Here is a 19,917-nt window from a genome sequence, read left to right as displayed (position 1 = left end):
GGCTGGCCTCGAACTCAGAAATCTACCTGCCTCTGCCTCCCAAGTGCTGGGATTAAAGGCGTATGCCACCACTGCCCAACCTTACCCTTTGTTTTAATGAGAAACAATTATACATCCTTTAAAATACACACACACATACACACACACACACACACACACACACACACACACACACACACCATGTTTAAACAATCATGATTCTGCAGATCAAGTTCAATAAAAAAATGAACTCACAGTTTTAAACTGTTCCAATTCCATGGACATGATCCAGTATGAATTAACTTCAGCATAAACCAGTGACAAATTTCGACCTCCTCCTAAGACTAAGACTATATTTACTTATCTAACATATGTATATAATAGTTGAGCTACGAAGTACAATATCAATTACAAAAATATAACAAGAAACTAACAAGAATTACTAGGTAAGTTTATATAATCATTTAGTAAAGGCACAAGGTATGTGAAAGAATTAGTGTTATTAATGTGTTAGTTATCGCTCTGCAAATGAACTATATATTAAATGCAGTTAGCAGACTGATTCTTAGATTTCTGTGGAAGTACTACAGACTTACAAACTCTATTCCTTGAAGTGTATTGGAGTTGCAGGGCTGATTGTCTCTAATTAGCTATTCCTGTGTTGTCATCTTGGGCCTATCTATCACCTGTGTTTGCTTCTGAGTTACTAGTCTACTCTCAGAGTTGTACTGGAGAGTGAGTATAATGTCCTGAACCTGTGGAACAAAGGCTCATTTACTGATCTATAGACCCCCAGTCCTGTAAGAAAGAACAGTGTCTAGTCACTATTGCAACCTAGTCACATTTAAAACATTACAAATACTTCAACTTGAAGAAAATGGATTTTTTTTTTAAATCCAAAGATATACCAAATCCCACATTTTCAGGCTTCGGTGCACGAAACACAGAAATTTAAAAAAAAAAAAAAAAAGGCAATATTACTTCCCAAAAACTTACCAATTCCACAATAATGGATTTCTGTGAGAGTGAACTAGATGAAGTCTTAGACAAACAATTCAAAAGGATTATTGTAAGAATAATGAGGGCTGGAGAGATAGCTCAGCAGTTAAGAGAACTGACTGCTCTTCCAAAGGTTCTGAGTTCAAATCCCAGCAACCACATGGTAGCTCACAATTATTCGTAATGAGATTTGACACCCACTTCTGGTGTGTCTAAAGACAGCTACAGTGTACTTACATATAATAATAAATAAATTTAAAAAAAGAATAATGAAGCAAAGTGAACACAAATAAATTTCTATACAAATTAAAAATCATGGAAACAACCAAATGAAATAAAGATACTACAGAATAAGAATTTAGTATAAAAAAGAAACACTGAAAAAATTAAGTTTTGGAGATGAAAAGTTCAAATTTCAAATAATGCAGTGGAAATACCAGTAAAATGGATCAAATAGAAGGCAGACTATTGGAGCTTGAAGTCAAGTATGATGATAAATCTTCCCTGTTAACTCTAAGATGTAGAGAGTTACTGTGCTTAGGTTAATTGAGAAAGGGAAGATTAACCTGCTATGTGCTGCACCATTCCCTAAGTCTGGGCTGTATAAAGAGGAGAAAGTGAGGTGAGCACAGGCATTCATTCTGTTCTTCCTGAGTGAGGATGCAGTGGGAGCAGTTGCATCAGCCTCCTCCTACCTTGACTTCCCTACCATGATAGAAAATATCTTAATGTATGAAGCAAAGTAAATATGTCCTTCATCCCTTTCATCCCTTCTTTTCTTCCTCCTTCCCTCCCTCCCTTTCCTTCCTTCCTTAAGTTGCTTTTAGAGAATATTTTATCATAGCAACTGATAGCCCACAAAGACAACACGATAAATGACTTAGAACATTCAAACAACAATAAAGATAAAATAATAAGTATAAACAGACATACGAGAACTATAGGACACCATTAAAAAAGCAAATTTACAAATTTTCATAGGCATAGAAGAAGGAAGAATATAAGCTAAAGGCATAAAAAATGTTCAACAAAATCATACCCAAATTTACAGATAGAAATTACTATTCATATACCAGAGTCATTTAGAATTTCAAACAATCAAGACCAAAATAGAACCTACCCATATCTCATCATAGTTAAAAGACTAAGTATACAGAACAAAGAAAAAATACTGAAACATATGACAGGGAGCACAGAGTCTCACATACAAGCAAACCAATCAGAATAATAGTTGATATCTCAATAAAACTCTGAATGCCAGGAAAGTGCACATGATGTGGTTTAAGCTCTGGAAGATAAGAACCACCAACCCAAAGTACTGTATCAAGAAAAGATATCCTTATGATTGAAGGGGAAAGGCCTCTGTGTGATAAACAAAAGCTAGAGGGATTCACAATCACTATGCTAGCACTACAGAAGATACTTGAAGGAAACCAGAATGCTGAAGAAAAAGGTAGGTACATGCTGCAGGACGGCCGATCTGGGCCTCCCTCAACCCGAGGGAGAAACAGGGTCCTTGTCAGGTAGACAAGGCGTAGGCAAAGAATGACAAACAGAGCCGGCACAAGGGTGTGTTGAATCTGGATGTATTTCTTAAAAATGGCATCAGACTTTTACAGTCATTGCAAAAGAGAGATGGTAAATCTAGCAGCTCAATAGTTGAGGTACATCTGAGGCCATCTAAAACACACTGGGTCTAAAGCAGTAGCTATCTCCTCTGAACTGGTGCTGCATCCCCCGTCTGGGCCCTGGGGACTGCGGATTGCATGAATCTGAGTCCTAGCCCATCTAAGTTCTAGTGTGAGTCCAAAGTGCTAGTCCTGCATGCGAGTCCAAGTCCAAGTCCTTCTACAAAGTGACAAGCAGGCTTAAGTAGCATACAGCAAGCAGGGCAGATGACAAGAGTCACGTAGGCAAGTGACACAGCTACGTCAAAGTCAGTGATATTACTGACCAAGATCATGTATCCAGTTGTGAAGCAGGAGGAAGAGCAATGGTGTCCTCCCCACTGGGGCTAATTTGGTATTCCTATTCTAATTCTCTGGTTTTGCTGGAGGCAATGACTAGGGTTCTGACCTAACACTTCTAGCTAATGTCCTTGAGTGGAAGCCCTTTATTACTCTCTAGTATGCAAAACATTTCTAACTATTGTGAACTATCTATTAGCCTAAGGAATGTGCTAGACCTCTGTTGCTAGCTCTGGCGAGGCAGATTCCTCGAGAGAAATTCCAAGTTATGGACAGCTTGGTTTTAAACTAGGATAGGTTGGTAACATTGTGTTGGCCAGGAAACAATGTCCAATCTTAGCCATTTACAAATCATTTCTTGGGGTACCTTTATGCCTAATTATGAGGCCGTGTTGATGATTGGAAAGACTGAACTGGAACACGTCTGAGTTAGGAGGTGCCAGCGACTAGTCTGAAATCCAGGAGGCACAGAACTCCTTTTGGGGCCTTATTGCCTCTTATCCTTAATCAGGATTTTATCCCTGATATTTTGGATGTGACTGGAGTAGACGAGTGTATGTGGCAGGTACATAGAGATGTAGGAAATATTAAGGTATACTAAAACAGTAACCAAATAGGTATTACGGAAGTTCCAGACATTACAAAAAGAACAAAATGACATGAGTTGTAGTTGTTTGAGTAGGTTTGGCCCCATAGAATCATGTGTTTGAATACTTGACCATAGGGAGTGTCATTTTTAGAAGGTGTGGCCTTGTTGGAGGAGGTGTGTCACTGCATAGGTGAGTTTTGAGGTCTATGCTCAAGCTCCTCCCAGTGTGGAAGGTAGTCTCCTTGTTGCCTTCGGGTCAAGATATAGAAATCTCAGCTCCTCCAGCATCAAGTCTACCTGCGCACTGCCATGCTTCCCACCATAATGATAATAGACTGAACCTCTGAAACTGTAAGCCAGCCTTAATTAAATATTTGCCTTTGTAAGAGTTGCTGTGGTCATAGTGTCTCTTCACAGCAATGAAACCCAAACTACGGCATTCGTATGTAATCTTCAAAAAGAACTCAGGATGTTAATGGTATCAGTTTTTCAATCAAAAAACACTGGCTAGCATATTGGATTAAAAACCAGGATATACGTATTTGTTGCTTACAAGAAAAGCAATTCACTGACAAAATTAATAATAATAAGAAGAAGAAGCAGCAGCAGCACAGCCTTGAAGTGAAAGGACCAGCCAGAGTGGCATTCTAAGCAAGTATAACTAGAAAGTAGGCTTTTTTCTATTCATTCAACCAAAAGCCAGAAGAAACCTTGACAACAGATTAAAGTCTACAATATATTTATTATACAAACATATTTTATTTAGATTAGTATTCTATGTGTATGAGTGTATACCCAAGCATATATATGTGCACCACATGCATGCATGGCCCATGGAATCAAGAGGGCATTGTATCCTTTGGAACTGGAGTTACAGGTAGTTGTAAGATTCCATATGGGCACTGGAAATCAAACCCAGGTCCTCTACAAAGGCAACAACTCTTAACTACTGAGCTGTCTCTCTAGCCCCTACAACCTATTTTAGTCAAGGAAACATATTCCTTTTTATAAAAGGTTTAAAAAATTATGTGTCAGGGTATTCTGTTCATATATATGTCTGCATATTGCATGGGTGCTTGGTGTTTAGTGAGGCCAGAGGCAGATATTGGATTCCCTAAAACTGGAGTTTAGATCGTCATGAGCCACATGAAGGTGCTGAGTATGTTTATGCAGCACATGCATGTAATGCCTGTGGTGGCCGGAAGAGGAGACATTGATCTCTTGGAACTGGAATGATAGATGGTCCTAAGCCACACAGTGTGAGTGTTGAAAATTATTCCTGGATCCTTTGGAAGAGCAGTGCTCTTAACCTCTGAGTCATTTCTCAAGCACCTGCAACTTCATATTCTAAATTAAAAATAAAATTTCAGTAGGTTCAAAATTATTAAAACATAGTAATCAGTGCCCGTTTTTATGTATACAAGACTTACATTTAGACTGAAATACTTCAGCTATGTTTTTAGAGTGCTTCATTTTTCCCCTACAGTCTGTTCACAGTAGCCCAAAAGTCTTCGACTGGATTTGACTTGCTCAGGCTCTTTATTCTGGAACTCAGCCCTATTAAATAGGATATGTGTAAAAGTAGGCTTTGCAGTTTGATGGATGATTTTTCTATCAGTAATGCATCAAAACTTGTTCTGCCAAGATTTTGACGATTGCCATGAACTCTTGAGACATATCTCTGTAGAGATGAAGTAATTTTTTTTAATGACACTCTTTCCTAATGAGGACTGTCATGAGTACATATTGAGCCTAACATTGTGTTCTATAAATTTCATGCAGCTGGCTTCTAGAATCCACTCTTGCAGCCAGTGTTTGCAGGAGATATCTACCGGAGTTCCCATTCTGGATAATCTTTTCATTGAGCCAGTTGAAATCAGAAATGGATTCAAAAAGGATTTAGGACATTATGAAACAAAGGTTATTAGAAATAATTGATAAACTCTTCTAGCTGAAGAATGGGTCCACCAAGGGGATATGGTTGGGTCAAGCTAGCAGTACCATAGTAAACAGGCAGGGATAAGAATAGAGATCATAATGGCCAGATCTGTGCTTTTTCCAATATTCTAGACAGAGTTGCCTTTTTTGGTAATAATGTTTGATCTTTGAATGATTATATATTAATCATTCTCTAATACTATAGCAAAGTACTTGAGAAAAAAAAAACGTAAAGGGTAAAAGATATATTTGGCTCCCAGTTTCAAAGTTTCAGTCTTTGGTTAGCTGGTTCCGTTGTTGCTGAGCTTTCCTGGGGCAGACATTATGAGACAGGGATTAGCAGAACAAAGTTGCTCATCTCACTCATTGTGGCCAAAAAACAGAGCAAAAGGAAGGAGCCAGACAATACACTTAGAAGTCACACCCCTAATGACTTCCTTTAGCCAGACCCACCAGTCTATTCAACTGTAAGTGAAGTTCAAGCTCTCTTGGTCCAATTGTTTTCAAAGCTGGCATCCAGGCTGTTATCCTGTGAGCCGTTGTGGATAATTTTAGGCTCAACTCATTCTATCAAACAGTTCTATTTCTTTAGATTTAAGGAAAAAAATTGTCCAAGTAGATAATCATAATTTTGTAATCTTTATTGATACAAAACAGTGCTTTTATTAAAATTTAATGTCATTTCTAATGATAAATGTATATATAAAAACAGAAGTACACTATGTATAATAGCTTAAAATATTAATATGTACTTGATTATTGTCTTTATATAGCTATTCATATATAAATATTAGATAATATATATTTGCTTATCATTTATAAACTTTGTATATTTTTAAAACATGGCAACTAAAACTACATGTAAACCGAAACCCAGTAACTGAAGGTATAAATTAGTTTTTAATGAGAAATGTGAAAGAAGAACATTGAATCCAAATAGTTCATCTTCTCACAAGTCTAGATCAATGAACCCTTCTGGGATGTTAGAGGTAGCCATCACCCGTGTATGCTCCTATAATGTCTTTCTCTGCTTCCAGTGCTATATGTCAAATACATTGATTTGCATTAGCTATTTCTGGACTGTCTGTCCACTCACTTGTAAAGTCTCTTGACAGACTAATAGGGATTATCAATTCATAGGCACTGGATTTATTCTTGCTGGATGATGAAAGCAAAGATATGTGAGTGTAAATACTAGTTGCTTTGAAATTTTTACATTTTGTTCTTAAGAATTTGGGGAGATATACTTTAAGCAAATTAAAATAACCTTTAACCTGTATAATATTTCACATATTATAACTATAAGCAACACATTGCAGGATTTTCAGTAGACATAACTTCAACTTTTTTGGTAAACATCAAGTAACATACTAGATAGTATGTTAAGAGAATATTTCATTTTTTATTAGATATTTTCTTTATTTATATTTCAAATTCCCCTTCGAACAAAACCCCTATTCCCTCCCTTCTCCCCCTACTCACCAACCCACCCTCTCCTGCTTACTGGCCCTGGCATTCCCCTACACTGGGGCATAGAACCTTCACAGGGCCAAGGGCCTCTCCTCCCATTGATGACCAACTAGGCCATCCTCTGCTACATATGCTGCTGGAGCCATGAGTCCCACCATGTGTACTCTTTGGTTGGTGGTTTAGTCCCTGGGAGCTCTGAGGGTACTAGTTAGTTCATATTGTTGTTCGTCCTAAGGGGCTGCAAACCCTTGAGCTCCTTGGGTCCTTTCTCTAGCTCCTTCATTGGGGACCCTATACTCAGTCCAATGCATGGCTGTGAGCCTCTACTTCTGTATTAGTTGGGATCTGGCAGAGCCTCTCAGGAGATAGCTATATCAGGCTCCTGTCAGCCAGCACTTGCTGGTATCCACAATAGTGTCTGGGTTTGGTTATTGTATATGGAAAGGATTCCCAGGTGGAGCAGTCTCTGGATTGTCCTTCCTTCAGTCTCTGCTCCATAGTTTGTCTCTGCAACTCCTTTCATGGGTATTTTGTTTCCCCTTCTGAGAAGGATCGAAGTATCCACACTTTGGTCTTCCTTCTTCTTGAGTTCCTTGTGGTTTGTGGATTGTATCTTGTGCTGTAAGATCAAGAATCGACAAATAGGACCTCAATTCCCAGCACCCACATAGTGGCTCACAACCATCTGTAATGGGATTTGATGCCTTCTTTTGGTGTGTCTGAAGACAACTACAATGTACTAGTATACATAAGATAAATAAATCTTTTTTAAAATTAATAAAATTATTATCAGTATTAAATGAAGTACATTTAGAATTAGAATACCTGTGGTACTGACACTCACTAGATGTTAGCTATTATTTCCATGTGCTAGGTGTAGTGCTCTATTTTCCAGGCAACTAAAATCAAAACAGACTTGATCCATTCACTCAAGGATCTTAAAACTTGATAGATTTGTCAAGCCTAGCATTCATCTTCTGTCTCTGGTTAGTGTCAGGGTACATATAAGTATATGTAGCATTTAAACTGTGATACATCGTGTATGGTTTTATAAGCTTATTTAGCATTAAATATGATGAATGTCCAATGAGATGGCTCAGAGGATAAAAATGCCTGCTGCTCAGGCCTAATATCCTGGCTTCCATTCCTATATTCCACATAAACCTAGGTGAGAACCAACTCCAAAGCCATCCTCCAACCTCACATGCACATCATAGTACATAGTACATAGTACATAGCACATTAAAACACTCATACCCTATTTAAGTAAGTGTATCTGTGCAGTGGGAAACTATGGGATCTTTGGAAAATCAGTTGTGTTAGATGGTGTTTTGCTGGGGCGAACACATGAAGGAGTGTTTTCCTGAAGTGGATGCAGATGAAAGGTTATTTTTGCTAAATAAGCACGTGAAAGGACGCATGATGAAGAATTCTTTGCTAACAACACACATGTGTTGGTTCACCTTACATTGCATAGCTGAGCTCCATTTGCCATGACTCCATATAGAGAAACACACCAAAAAACTTGTGATGTTCTGGCAGCTTCTTGTTGATTCTTTGGACTTGGGCGAATTGGCAGTGGTGTCAGCTGATATAGACTCTCCTGCTGAGACAAGACATGGGGAAGACATGATGTGTGGAGGGAGTGTAAATAGCACTCAACAGACAGTGACTGGGGCTCATTTGCATAGATGTGTGCAAAGCATCACTTTGTTGGTCTTGAGTCTTCACTGAGAGGCATGACAGAGAACTTCTCCTGGTGTCCAAGCTGGTCCTGGCCCTCCTGCTGACTCATGCCGATTAGGCCTGGCTGTTTCTTCTTGGTCAGTGCCACTGATTCTGATTCATGTGTGGTATCCCAACACTACTGAACTGGACTGCTGGTATTTTTGTGAAGTTTTTGCGAGTGGATAGAGTTGCCACTGCTGACTCCTGATAACTGAACTGCTAACACAGATGGGATTTACTCCAAAGAATTTCTAAACAGGTCCACTTCCCCCGTGTCCTAATAACCTTTCTTTTCTACTACCTCTGGAGGGTGGTGGGCTAGAAGGGAGGTTAAAGCATTTAAGAACCATTATTAAATTAAAATTAGGGTTGAGACAAATTTAAAACTCTGTGTGTGTGTGTGTGTGTGTGTGCGTGTGAGACTTGAAGCTGAAACTATAGTGAAATGTATTTACCAGCTTTTTTTTTTCTTAACATTGTACTTCAAGAGCTGTAAGGATAGGTATATAAAAGTGCTACAGGGTTGAGGATAGCTTGGGTAAATGACAGAGCAAATAATGAATCCTGTCCCTAGGGATGTTGTTATGATAGGAATGAGTACAGTGTGCAGTAGAATGAATAAAGCGACTCCTTAGGGCTACAGCCCATAGCAGGGGAGCTGGAATGGTTGTTGAGACGGGTTCACATCACCTCATGAGTCTACCATGACAAATTTACAAGCCTGGCAGGAGAGTCTAGTTATAATTCTTTAACAGTCTTATCATAACTGAGACTTCAGGAGAATATTGTAATATAAAGAGATAGTTTGGTTTAATTCCTATGTAGAAGATGCAAATATTTTCAAGACTTTGGACAATTCACAGCTGTTTTTTTTTTTTTTTTTTTTTTTTTTTTTTGCTTTTATTTATTTTAATTTTTTTATTACTTTTATTTTTTTTACAATCCAGTTGTTGACCCCCTCCTGGTCTGTTCTCCCACAGCTCTTAATCCCATTCCTCCTCCCCTCCTCCCTACCCCACTCTGTCTCCAAGAGGATGTCCCCAGCCCCCACCCCGCCAGGCCTCCCCCACTCCCTGGAGCCTCAAGTCTCTCCAGGGTTAGGTGCATCTTCTCCCACTGAAACCAGACCAGGCAGTCCTCTGCTGTTTATGTGTTGGGGGCCTCATATCAGCTAGTGTATGCTGCCTGGTTGGTGGCTCCATGTCTGAGAGATCTCGGGGGTCCAGGTTAGTTGAGACTGCTGATCTTCCTATGGGGTTACCTTCCTCCTCGGCTTCTTCCAGCCTTTTTCTAATTCAACCACAGGGATCCCCAACTTCAGTCCAATGGTTGGGTTTAAGTATCTGCATCTGACTCTTCCAGCTGCTTGTTGGGCCTCTCAGAGGACAGCCATGCTAGGCTCCTGTCTGTAAGACACATCAGTAATAGTGCAGCCTCCCCTTGAGAAGATGGATCCCAAGTTGGGCTGGTCACTGAACCACCTTTCCCTCGGTCTCTTTTCCATTTTTGTCCCTGTAATCCTTTTAAATAGGAACAATTCTGGATCAGAGTTTTTGACTGTGGGATGGCAATCCCATCTCCACTTGATGGGATTTCTACTAGATGTGAACTCTAATATAAAGTTCCCTCTCCCCACTGTTGGACATTTCATCTAACATCCCTCACTTTGCATCCTGAGAGTCTCTCACCTCCCAGGTCTCTGGTACTTTCTAGAGAGTCCCCCCACTTCCTACCCCCTGAGGTTGCACATTTTCATTTTTTCTGCTGGCCTTCAGACCTTCTCTCCTGCCCCCCCCATACCTGATCAGATAATTCACAGCTACTTTATATTTCATTTTTCCTAAGCTACCTAGTCTAAGTTCGATAGTCAGCTCCATTAATGTACAATACCTTTGATTCTCATTTTTTTTTTGATGTTTAAATATAACAATTTTAAGAGATTCCAAAGTTTTATGAAATAGGATGGTTGGCCAAAACAGTTCAAAGGTATGCAGGTTAAAAGTATTAAGTACTTACAGATAAATGGCAATTAAGATTACAGGGCTCACTTTCCAATTGTAGCAAGATAATTAAAGGTAAATTACATATCAAAGTTGAGAATAAAGCATATATAAGTGTTCTAGTCCTTGCAAGTTCATAAATTGCCTGGTACATTTATAACTACAAGGCTATTATGTTGCCAAAGCACAGGAGACTCCAGAATGTGCTTTTGGGAACTGATCCCCAATAGATAACTGCACTGTTCTGGAATGCAGTCGCTGTGTCAATAGCTGTAGCCTTATTGTTTTAGAAGTTTTCCATCTTTACCCTAATTAATGTCTCTAACGTGATTTGCAAAGAATTTCATATTTATGTTTTGCAATCAGTGTTTGACTGGCAAAAAGTCTTTTAGACATTCACTACAATGTGTAAACATTTTGTAAAATAATAAATAGCTCTTTCTAATCTAAATGTTTTATGGTTGCTGAGCCTCTGCTAATTGGTCATGGATTGAAATCCTCCTGTTATTTAATTTTTTAATTTGTGGGAAGTTTTTATAAATGAGTGTGTAGAGCTTCATATCACAGCTGTTGTCATTTAAAGTTTGGACAGCATCATTACAAATGAAGCCCTGCTGTGAAGTCAGAGTCAGAAGGCATCGTGGCATTCCAACCATTTCCTTGGGAGAAGATTACAGCTCAAGTCTGTTGAACTTTATTGCCTTGGGCCTCATGACAGTCTTCAGAAACATGCAAAGCATTTCTGTTAAAGAAATTCAGATGTGCTGGGACATAGATGACATTCTTGAACATAGCGGTGTCCTAAGGGGGTAAAGAATAGTCAAGCAGGAAAAGATAAACAGTTTTTCTTGTGTTCCTGGATTATTTTATAAGATTTATGGAAATGATGGAGGTCTACATGATACCAAGTAGGAAAAAGGCTCAGGGCTTCTCTATGTGGCCTGACCATATTTTGAGATTAAAATATAAACGTGATTCCAGCACAATGATTAGCTTCAAAACCATCTTCCTATTTATGTGGGATAGATGCTAGGGTACAAGGCCCTATGAATGCAAGGCAAGCACTAAAGTCATCTTTCATTCAGTTGATTTTATTATTCACATTGATTGTCTCTCTTCTCCCCTCCTGTCTCCTGACATGTGTGTGCCTGAAAGAAAGACATAACTAAAATAGTTCCAGCACTTAACCTCTTTTATAACTGAAACTCTTTTTAATCTAAAGCCAGAGATCATTTGGTCCAATTTAATATCTATACAACAGGTATCCAGATTCCAGCACAATCCTCATAGAGACAGCATAAACATGGCTGCCCTCATGTCTTTGCCTTTTTATTTCTGGATCTTCATGTGTGTAGGGAAGGTGAGTGGGAGGGGTTGAAGCTAGGATCCATATCTGAGCGAAAACAAGTGCTATTTGTTTCTCTGCATCTGTGTTACCTAACTTAACATTTTTCAGTTCCTTCCATTTTCTTGCAAATTTCACAATTTTATTTTTCCTCATGGCCAAATTGTGTGTGTGTGTGTGTGTGTGTGTGTGTGTGTGTGTGTGTGTGTGTGTCTGTGTCTGACCATGTTAGGCTAATTTCTTTTCTGTACTGTTGAGAATACAGTAGTGATAAATTCGCAAGCATCTGTGAGTACAGAACACTTTAGGTACAGACCTAGGAGTAGTAAATACAGCTAGGTCTTAATGGGAGTTCTGTTCTTTGTTTTGTTTTGAGAAACCTCTACACTGATTTCCATAGTGGCTTACTAGTTTACCCTCTTACAGACAGTTAATAATGGTGCCTCTTTCCCACATCCCTCCAGGCTCCTGCCCAGCATTTGTTATTTACTTGTTAATAGCCATTTTAACTGGGATGGCATGGAATCTCAAGTGTTAATTTGCATTTTTCTGATGGCTGTGGATGTTGAATACTTTTTAAAATACTTCATATGTTTGTTTTATCTACATATATGTCTGAACATCAGAAGAGGGTACTGGGTCCCATGGGACTACAGTTATAGACAATTGTAAGCCTCCATGTGCTTACTGGGAATTGAACTACGAACCTCTGGAAGGGCAGCCAGCGCTCTTAACTGCTGAGCCATCCCTCCAGCACCTACCCCCAGTGTCTTAACCCATCTTTTGTAAACTAACTGTTCTGATCTTTGCACTGTTTATTGATTTAGAGTTTGATTTTGGTATTTTAATTTTTCTGGTTATCTATACAGTTTAAATATGAGCCTGCTGTCTGAAATAAAGCTGGCAAAATTCTTCTACTATTCTATGGACAGTTCATTTTGCGGATAGTTTCCTTTTCTATATAAAACTTATAAATTTCATGTAATCCATTTTTTAATTCTTGTAGATATTTTCTTTGCTACTGTTCTATTAAACTGTACCTATATCTTGTTGTTGTTTGTTGTTGCTGCTGTTTTTACTTTATGGAGTAACTGTTTTGCCAGCATGTGTGCCTGTGTACTTTCCCTGTACCCACAGAGGCCATAAGAGGGCATCAGATGCCCTGGAGCCCTGTAATTGTACTAGTTAGTATAACTCTACAAATATCCATTTATATAATGGCTCAAGGTCCATCCATGTTACAGCATATGTGTCAGAAGTACCTTCCTTTTTAAGGCAGAATAATATTCTATTGTGTGTGTGTGTGTACATATATATATGCCATATGTGCATGTCATATATTCATATATATATTTCACATATATGGATATATAAATACCAGTACTATCTATCAGTTCTTTTTTCTAAAAAATGTACTTATTTTTATTTGATGTGTGTTTCACCTGCATGTATCTTAAGTGTACCAAATCTATTCAGTGGTGGTGGAAGTCAGAAGAGGGTGTTGGATTAGCCATACCTAGAGTTACAGATAGCTGTGAGCCACGTGTGGGTGCTGGCAACCAAACCTAGGACTATTAACCACTGAGCCATCTCTCCAGGTCCAGTTCTTGTCTTTGGTTCTTTGAGTTCATATCAAGGTGTAAATAAGCTGGAAAACATAGTAATTTCATATACATACATACATGCATGCATACATACATACATACGTACATATATTTTTATCTATGTGCTCTGCTTTCAAGTCCAGGATAGTAGTTATGTTCTCCTTTCTTTTACCTGCCATATATCTCTCCAGCAGCGGGACAATTTTATCTTTCCAGGAAGAGTTTTTTATTCTGTTATCCAACAACAGTTTCAGCTTTTTATATAACACTGAGAAAGAAAATGGTACTTTTAATCAGTAGTAAAATACACCCCAATATGAAAAATAGTAAAGCATGTGCGGAAATAGGCTTAGTGAAATATATTGGGAATATTGGAAATCCCCTCTGAAAGTCTCTGTGTGTGAAAACACCTTTTAACACAGACTCTAAGGTAATGTAGCTGCTCATCAGTAAAACATAACAGTAATATCCTTCCCAGGGCGTTCATAGTTTGTTTTTAAATGAGTGTACTTCAGAAATAATATTTTTCCCTAGACTAACCCAACTATGCCCTAATGACAACTTGAAATAAAATGAAAAAATTTCACAGGACAATAACACAACCCTGGCGTGTCACCCACTTGTGATTCTGATACATATCCTAACGAGGTTCATTTGCCTTTGTTTTCTTTAAGGATTGTTCAAGTTTAGAAGAATACAACATCGCTGCAGCATTACTCCCCCTGACCAGTGCTTTCTATAGGGTAAGTTTTTTTTGGGTCTATATATAAACTTGTAATTTACATATGTGTATTCTGTTTGTTTTTTCATAGCATTATGTGACTGTGTCCCCTTATTATACTAAGGACACACCTGTAATTATATTTACTGTAGCATGTCACATTCCATGTGTAGGAAGTATAACACCAAACACCAGGTCACCATCATCTTTAGTCCAGTACCCGACCATTCCAACCAGCTTTACTTTCCTTACAGTACCTGAAACTCTATCCAGATCAGGTTATGGGTGGGTTCTCCCTGTAACAGAAAGTACACCCTATGAGGCTAGGACGTTATAATAGACGCTTAGAGAATGAATGACATCCATAGTGACAGAACATAGAATTTACTGGAAACTTGCTGGACTGTTCAACATGAATTTTATACTTCATTATAACTGTTGTTCATGTCATCATATAAAATATTAGCTCTTTCTATGACACTTTATTTTCCATGGTCATGTGTGTGTAGGGTTAGGTGAGTGAGCAAGTGAGTTTGTGCCATGGTGTGCAGAGGACAGTTTCAGAGGTTGGGTCTCTATCCTTCCACCATGTCAGTTCTGAGGGCTGAACTCAGGTTGTAAGGCTTTGGGGCAAGCACATTTACCCACTAAGCCATCTTGCCAGTCCTAGCTCTTATAGCAAGCAAATCTATCAAATTGTCTTTATTCTTTTTTGTAAAGATCCACATTTTGAATAATACAGTTAGTACTTCTTTCTAAAATAAGCAGTAGGACCAGACTGTGGCGACATCTGTCTTACTACTGAGTTATCTGCACAGTAAGCTTCAGGAAGCAGCAAGATAACAAGTTCAGCTAGTGCCGAACTCTGCATTGTCAAACTTTGTAGTAAATACTTGACACTTTGGGTTACTTTTATGGATTTGCTTTGGCTTTAGTGTTAGTTAGTTATCAAGGTTCCAGTAGGAACCAGAGCTTTATCAGTCATTTGAAAAGGGAAAGTTGTGTGGTTTTGGTTTTGGTTTTGTTTAGGGGCTAGCTGAGGCAAGATCTATGTATTATGTAGCCCTATCTGACCTGGAACTAGCTATGTAGACCAGGCTGGTCTCAAACACGAAATCTGCTTCTTCCTACCAAGTAGTGGTATTAAAAGCATACACTACTACGCCTAGCTCAAGGGAGTTATGATGCAAGGAACTATTAATAATTAATTACTAAAATAAAGAGAAATCTAAAGTGTGCAGGAATAGAATACAAGGAATGGCTACTACCTCTAGAGCTAAATCTTAATACCCTATAAAGAAGTAAACTTGGAAGAGGACTTCTCAGTCTTGTTAGGGAGATAACTGCTGTGGTCGCTGGCAGCAGAAGATGCAGCCAGCAAGCTGACAAGTGGAAACTCCCCACCGAAGTGCTGGCAAGACTTCCTTGGAGTACTCTGCACCTTGGCTAGCTGACTCTTTATATTAATCACCATCTGCTGCAAGCAACAGCAGGTGAGAGATGCATTGATTGCACCTCAGGTGAGGGGTGAGAGATGCATTGATTTATGATGCAGTAGTGTCATTAGGAGTCTGTTAATACTGTGTCCATTTAGTAGAATAATGGTAGTAGGTTCCCCCATATGGCCTATGACTTGTCTAGCCATAAGTTATTGGTCCTATAATATTGCCAGTTAAATATTTCATCTAGTGGAACAGTAATTCTAATCAGAAAGTAGCTGGTTATTTCCTTTTTAAAAATATTTTTAATAAGTCCTTTTTTCCTCTCAATGTAATAAAACTTTACTGGGGGGCTGGAGAGATGTCTCAGTAGTTAAGAGCACTGGCTGATCTTCCAAAGGACCTGAGTTCAAGTCCCAGCATCCAAATAGCAGTTCACAGCTGTCTTTAACTCCATTAACAGGGAATCTGACATCCTCTCACACACAACAGACAGATATGCAAGCAAAACACCAGTGCACATTAAAAAATAAATATATTTTTAAAAACAAACAAACACCTAACTCCTTTAATTGTAGCACTTGGGAGGCAGAGACAGGCAGATCTCTGTGAATTCCAAGCTAGCCCGGTTTACAGAGCAAGTTCCAGGACAGCCAAGGCTACACAGAAAAACCCTGTCTCAAAACAACAACAACAAAAATTACTCCTTGAAAACAAACTTTATTGAGCATCTCAACATATAAAATGACTATAGCAGACAGTGTGTAACCTGCATCATTGATAGTATGATAGCATAGCCTCAAGAAACTTGGTAGTCTTACTAATACAGTAGTGACTTAAAGTAGTCTGCTGCACAATACCACCAAGCCATCAGAGTCTTCTTTATATATGCATGGTTAAAACTTTCAAATAGGGGAGCTTGCGAGATAGCTCAGTTGTGAAGGTGGTTGCCACCAAGCCAGATGACCTGAGTCCAATCCCTGACACCTACATGGAGAAGGACAGAACTAACTCTTGCAAGTCATCCTTTGACTAACATAAATAGACCCTTACACATGCATATACATACATGAACATACACCAACCAAATAAATAAATGTAAAATAACTTTTAAAAATGAAATTCAGATATTATAAAAAAAAAAGTATGAAATGTCTTTTTTCCAGTTTTATTCCATTTTCCCGAAACAGTTTCTTTCTTTGAAAGAGGGATGGCATTCCTGACAGCACATGCTGACAATTTATCAGGCTTTTATCTCATTATTTTTCTTTTTGAACTAAAAGCACAGAGAAAGAGAAAGGCTCATCACTTGGTGATCTCCAAGGCAGAGGCCATGATGATTTTATTTATTGTTGTGCGTATAAATAAAAAAATTAGCAAGAAATTAAAGAACTGTAAATGTGTACAGAACACACCTAAGGCTGTCAGGATACACAGACCCCTGTGGTATATAGCAGAGATGTCTCTCTTGTCATGTGTTTCAGGTGACATCATTGAGCTAGTGCTTTCAAATAAACCCACTTGCCTACAGTCTCTGATATAATCCAGTGTGTCTGTGCCCTGATTTAATTTGATAAGTTTGTAAACGGCTGTGCTATATTAGCATAAATAAATTATCTATCATTTTATGCCTTGTGATTGTGTGTACAGATGGTATTTGTTATCCTAATGAGTTCTGAGTGTCCAACGTCTGGTTGTTAATGCCTGGAACAGACAGAGTAAAGTTGCTGCTCTGTGTATAGTGACAAAATCAGGGTAGAGGAGAGCCTGCTAGCTACCATCTAGAGTTAGGACAATTCTCCCACCCCAGGAGGAAACCTCTTACCCATGCCCAGACAGCAGTGTATTACTTTCTATTGAGTATGCTTTGGAAAAGCATTTCACGTGAGTGAAATTATATAATATGTATTCTTGTATGTGTGTATGTGTACATGAGTATGTTGGGTCCATGTGCATATAAGTGTACTCTGGTTGTTGAGACTAGATGACAGTCTCAGGTATTTTCACCTGTCACTCCCCATTCTATTTTTTGTGACAGGGACTCTCACTGAACCTGAAAATTACACATTTTGCTTGACTAGCTGCCCAGCAAGCTCCAAGTGTGCCAACCATATCCTTATGCTCGTACAGTACAGTTGATAAATGCTTTATCAACTGAGCCATCTCCCCTGCCTTTCAGTATATTCGTTTGTGTGTGGCTTCCTTCACTAAAACCCATGCTATTCATTGGCTATCTTTAGATCTCTTAATTTTGAAATAAAAATGTTTTCAGGTGAATTTTATTACATATATATGTGATATGTATATATATACACACATATGTGTGTATGTGTATATATGTGTGTATCTGTATGTATGTATGTATATACACATGTACATATACATCTATACATCTGTGTGTATATGAATGAATAAATGATGTAGGAAGCATAATTTCTCAACCTAAAGATAAATTTCATATTAGTAATTTTTAGGTCTTTATTTTCTTCCCAAATTTTAACTTTGGCATATACATCCTTAAAAAAAAAATACAGGACTATAAATAAACATAAGTATTATTTGCATAAGTATTATTTTCTTTTCAAGACATAAAAGCTTATTACTAGTAAACATAAGTGCTATAATAGAAAAATCTATTGATGACCATCTGAAAGGCCCTTATTGACAAGATTCTGTCAGCCAAAGAAGCAGAAAGTGAACATGAAAACAGAGAGAGCCACAGAGCTTCCTGAGCTCTCTAAGTGGTGACCTTTCCTGTACTGCCAGGCCCAGGAGTTCTGCCCGAGTCCCGACCACCCAAATGGGAGCTCAGGTCTACTGTGTTTCCATGTCAAGTACTGTTATCCTTTGCAAAAGTCTGTTTACCCAATGCAGTAGTGTTAAGAGTAATCCCAGAGAAAGGTGATAGGAATGAGAGCTGGTGTTTAATGAATTCGACTGCACTTAGCTTTTCAGTACCTGGCCCAGTGCAATGGAGTATCATTCTAGTTTGACAGAAGAGAGTATGGTTCAGAAAGACTCCCTGCCCATGATCAGATTTAAACTGTGTTATGTGTGATTCCAAAGCTCAAGTGTTGTTTTTATGGTTTTTGTTTTGTTGATTTTAACTCTAATAGTGTTTTCCAAATGAGTCACAATTTGTGCAGGCATACTTCTGAGAATCTTTTGGGGATTTTGACTAGAGATATTGAGTTGGTATCACTCTTAACCTCACACTTCCCCAGCCATTTTCATTGTCATGTTCAGCAAGGATATTTCATTAAACTTTGAACAAGGTCATGAAATGCTGTTATAATTTCAACAACTGTTATATATTATTTATAAGTCTCCAATCTATGGATATTTTTAACAAAAAGTATACTAAGTGTTCAGAAAAACATGAAATACTTTCTTTGTTTCTGCTTGAATAATAACCTTGGCTCTGGTTAATACAGACAATAGTTGTCCTACTATAAAATTACAGTCTGTAAGTAATTCTAGTAAAATCCAAATAAACCTTTTTTCATAGTATCAAGATTGTTTCTATAAGTAATATAAATTGTTTCTGCAATAATATAAAGAATAGACATTTCATCAGTCATTAATTTTAATTGGTAAGAGACTGACTACAAAATAGGAAAAGAATTTTGTTTTTCTCCAACTTCATAGTCTAGATATATTTCATTCCCTATAACATCTCAAAGGATCTGTTTTTGGCACAAAAACAGATAGATAGATAGATAGATAGATAGATAGATAGATAGATAGATAGATAGATAGATAGGGAAGGTATGATTTAAGGTCTTCTTGCATCATTTTTCTACTATAAAATAAATTCCTTAAAAATAGTTAACAGGAAAATGGTTGAGAGTGAAAAGAGCCATCAACACTTACTGAATCTCTGCTTTGATCCAAGCACAATGTACCTTTATTACAGCAAATACACTTCTGACAGCACAGTAATTTAGAATGGCTGGAAAGTTTTTATTCTTCCCTTCATTTCTCCTTGCTCTTTGTTGTTTTTTTTTTAATAAAAATAAGTATTATAAAAGTTGTTTGATATAAAACAACAATCGATTTAACAGTCTTAAGTAGATGCTCATCTACAGCAATAATGAAAATACATTTTTCTCAATATAAATTTTAAATAACTCCAAAC

The 19,917-nt window shown here is 38.0% G+C and overlaps 1 protein-coding gene across 8 annotated transcripts in view; it reads left to right on the top strand.

Moving 5' to 3' along the window:
* Positions 1–19,917, top strand: part of Sbf2 (SET binding factor 2) — a 330,570-nt gene that overhangs the window by 212,670 nt on the left and 97,983 nt on the right. For all 8 annotated transcript variants that reach the window (XM_031387848.1, XM_031387851.1, XM_031387855.1 and 5 more), the window contains exon 17: positions 14,294–14,362. In XM_031387848.1, coding sequence (XP_031243708.1) covers positions 14,294–14,362 — 69 coding nt within the window. The remainder of the gene's footprint in view (positions 1–14,293; positions 14,363–19,917) is intronic.

Source organism: Mastomys coucha, unplaced genomic scaffold, assembly GCF_008632895.1.
Source record: "Mastomys coucha isolate ucsf_1 unplaced genomic scaffold, UCSF_Mcou_1 pScaffold21, whole genome shotgun sequence".
In the NCBI taxonomy this organism is placed as follows: Eukaryota; Metazoa; Chordata; class Mammalia; order Rodentia; family Muridae; genus Mastomys; species Mastomys coucha.
This window is presented reverse-complemented; position numbering and strand designations above follow the sequence as displayed.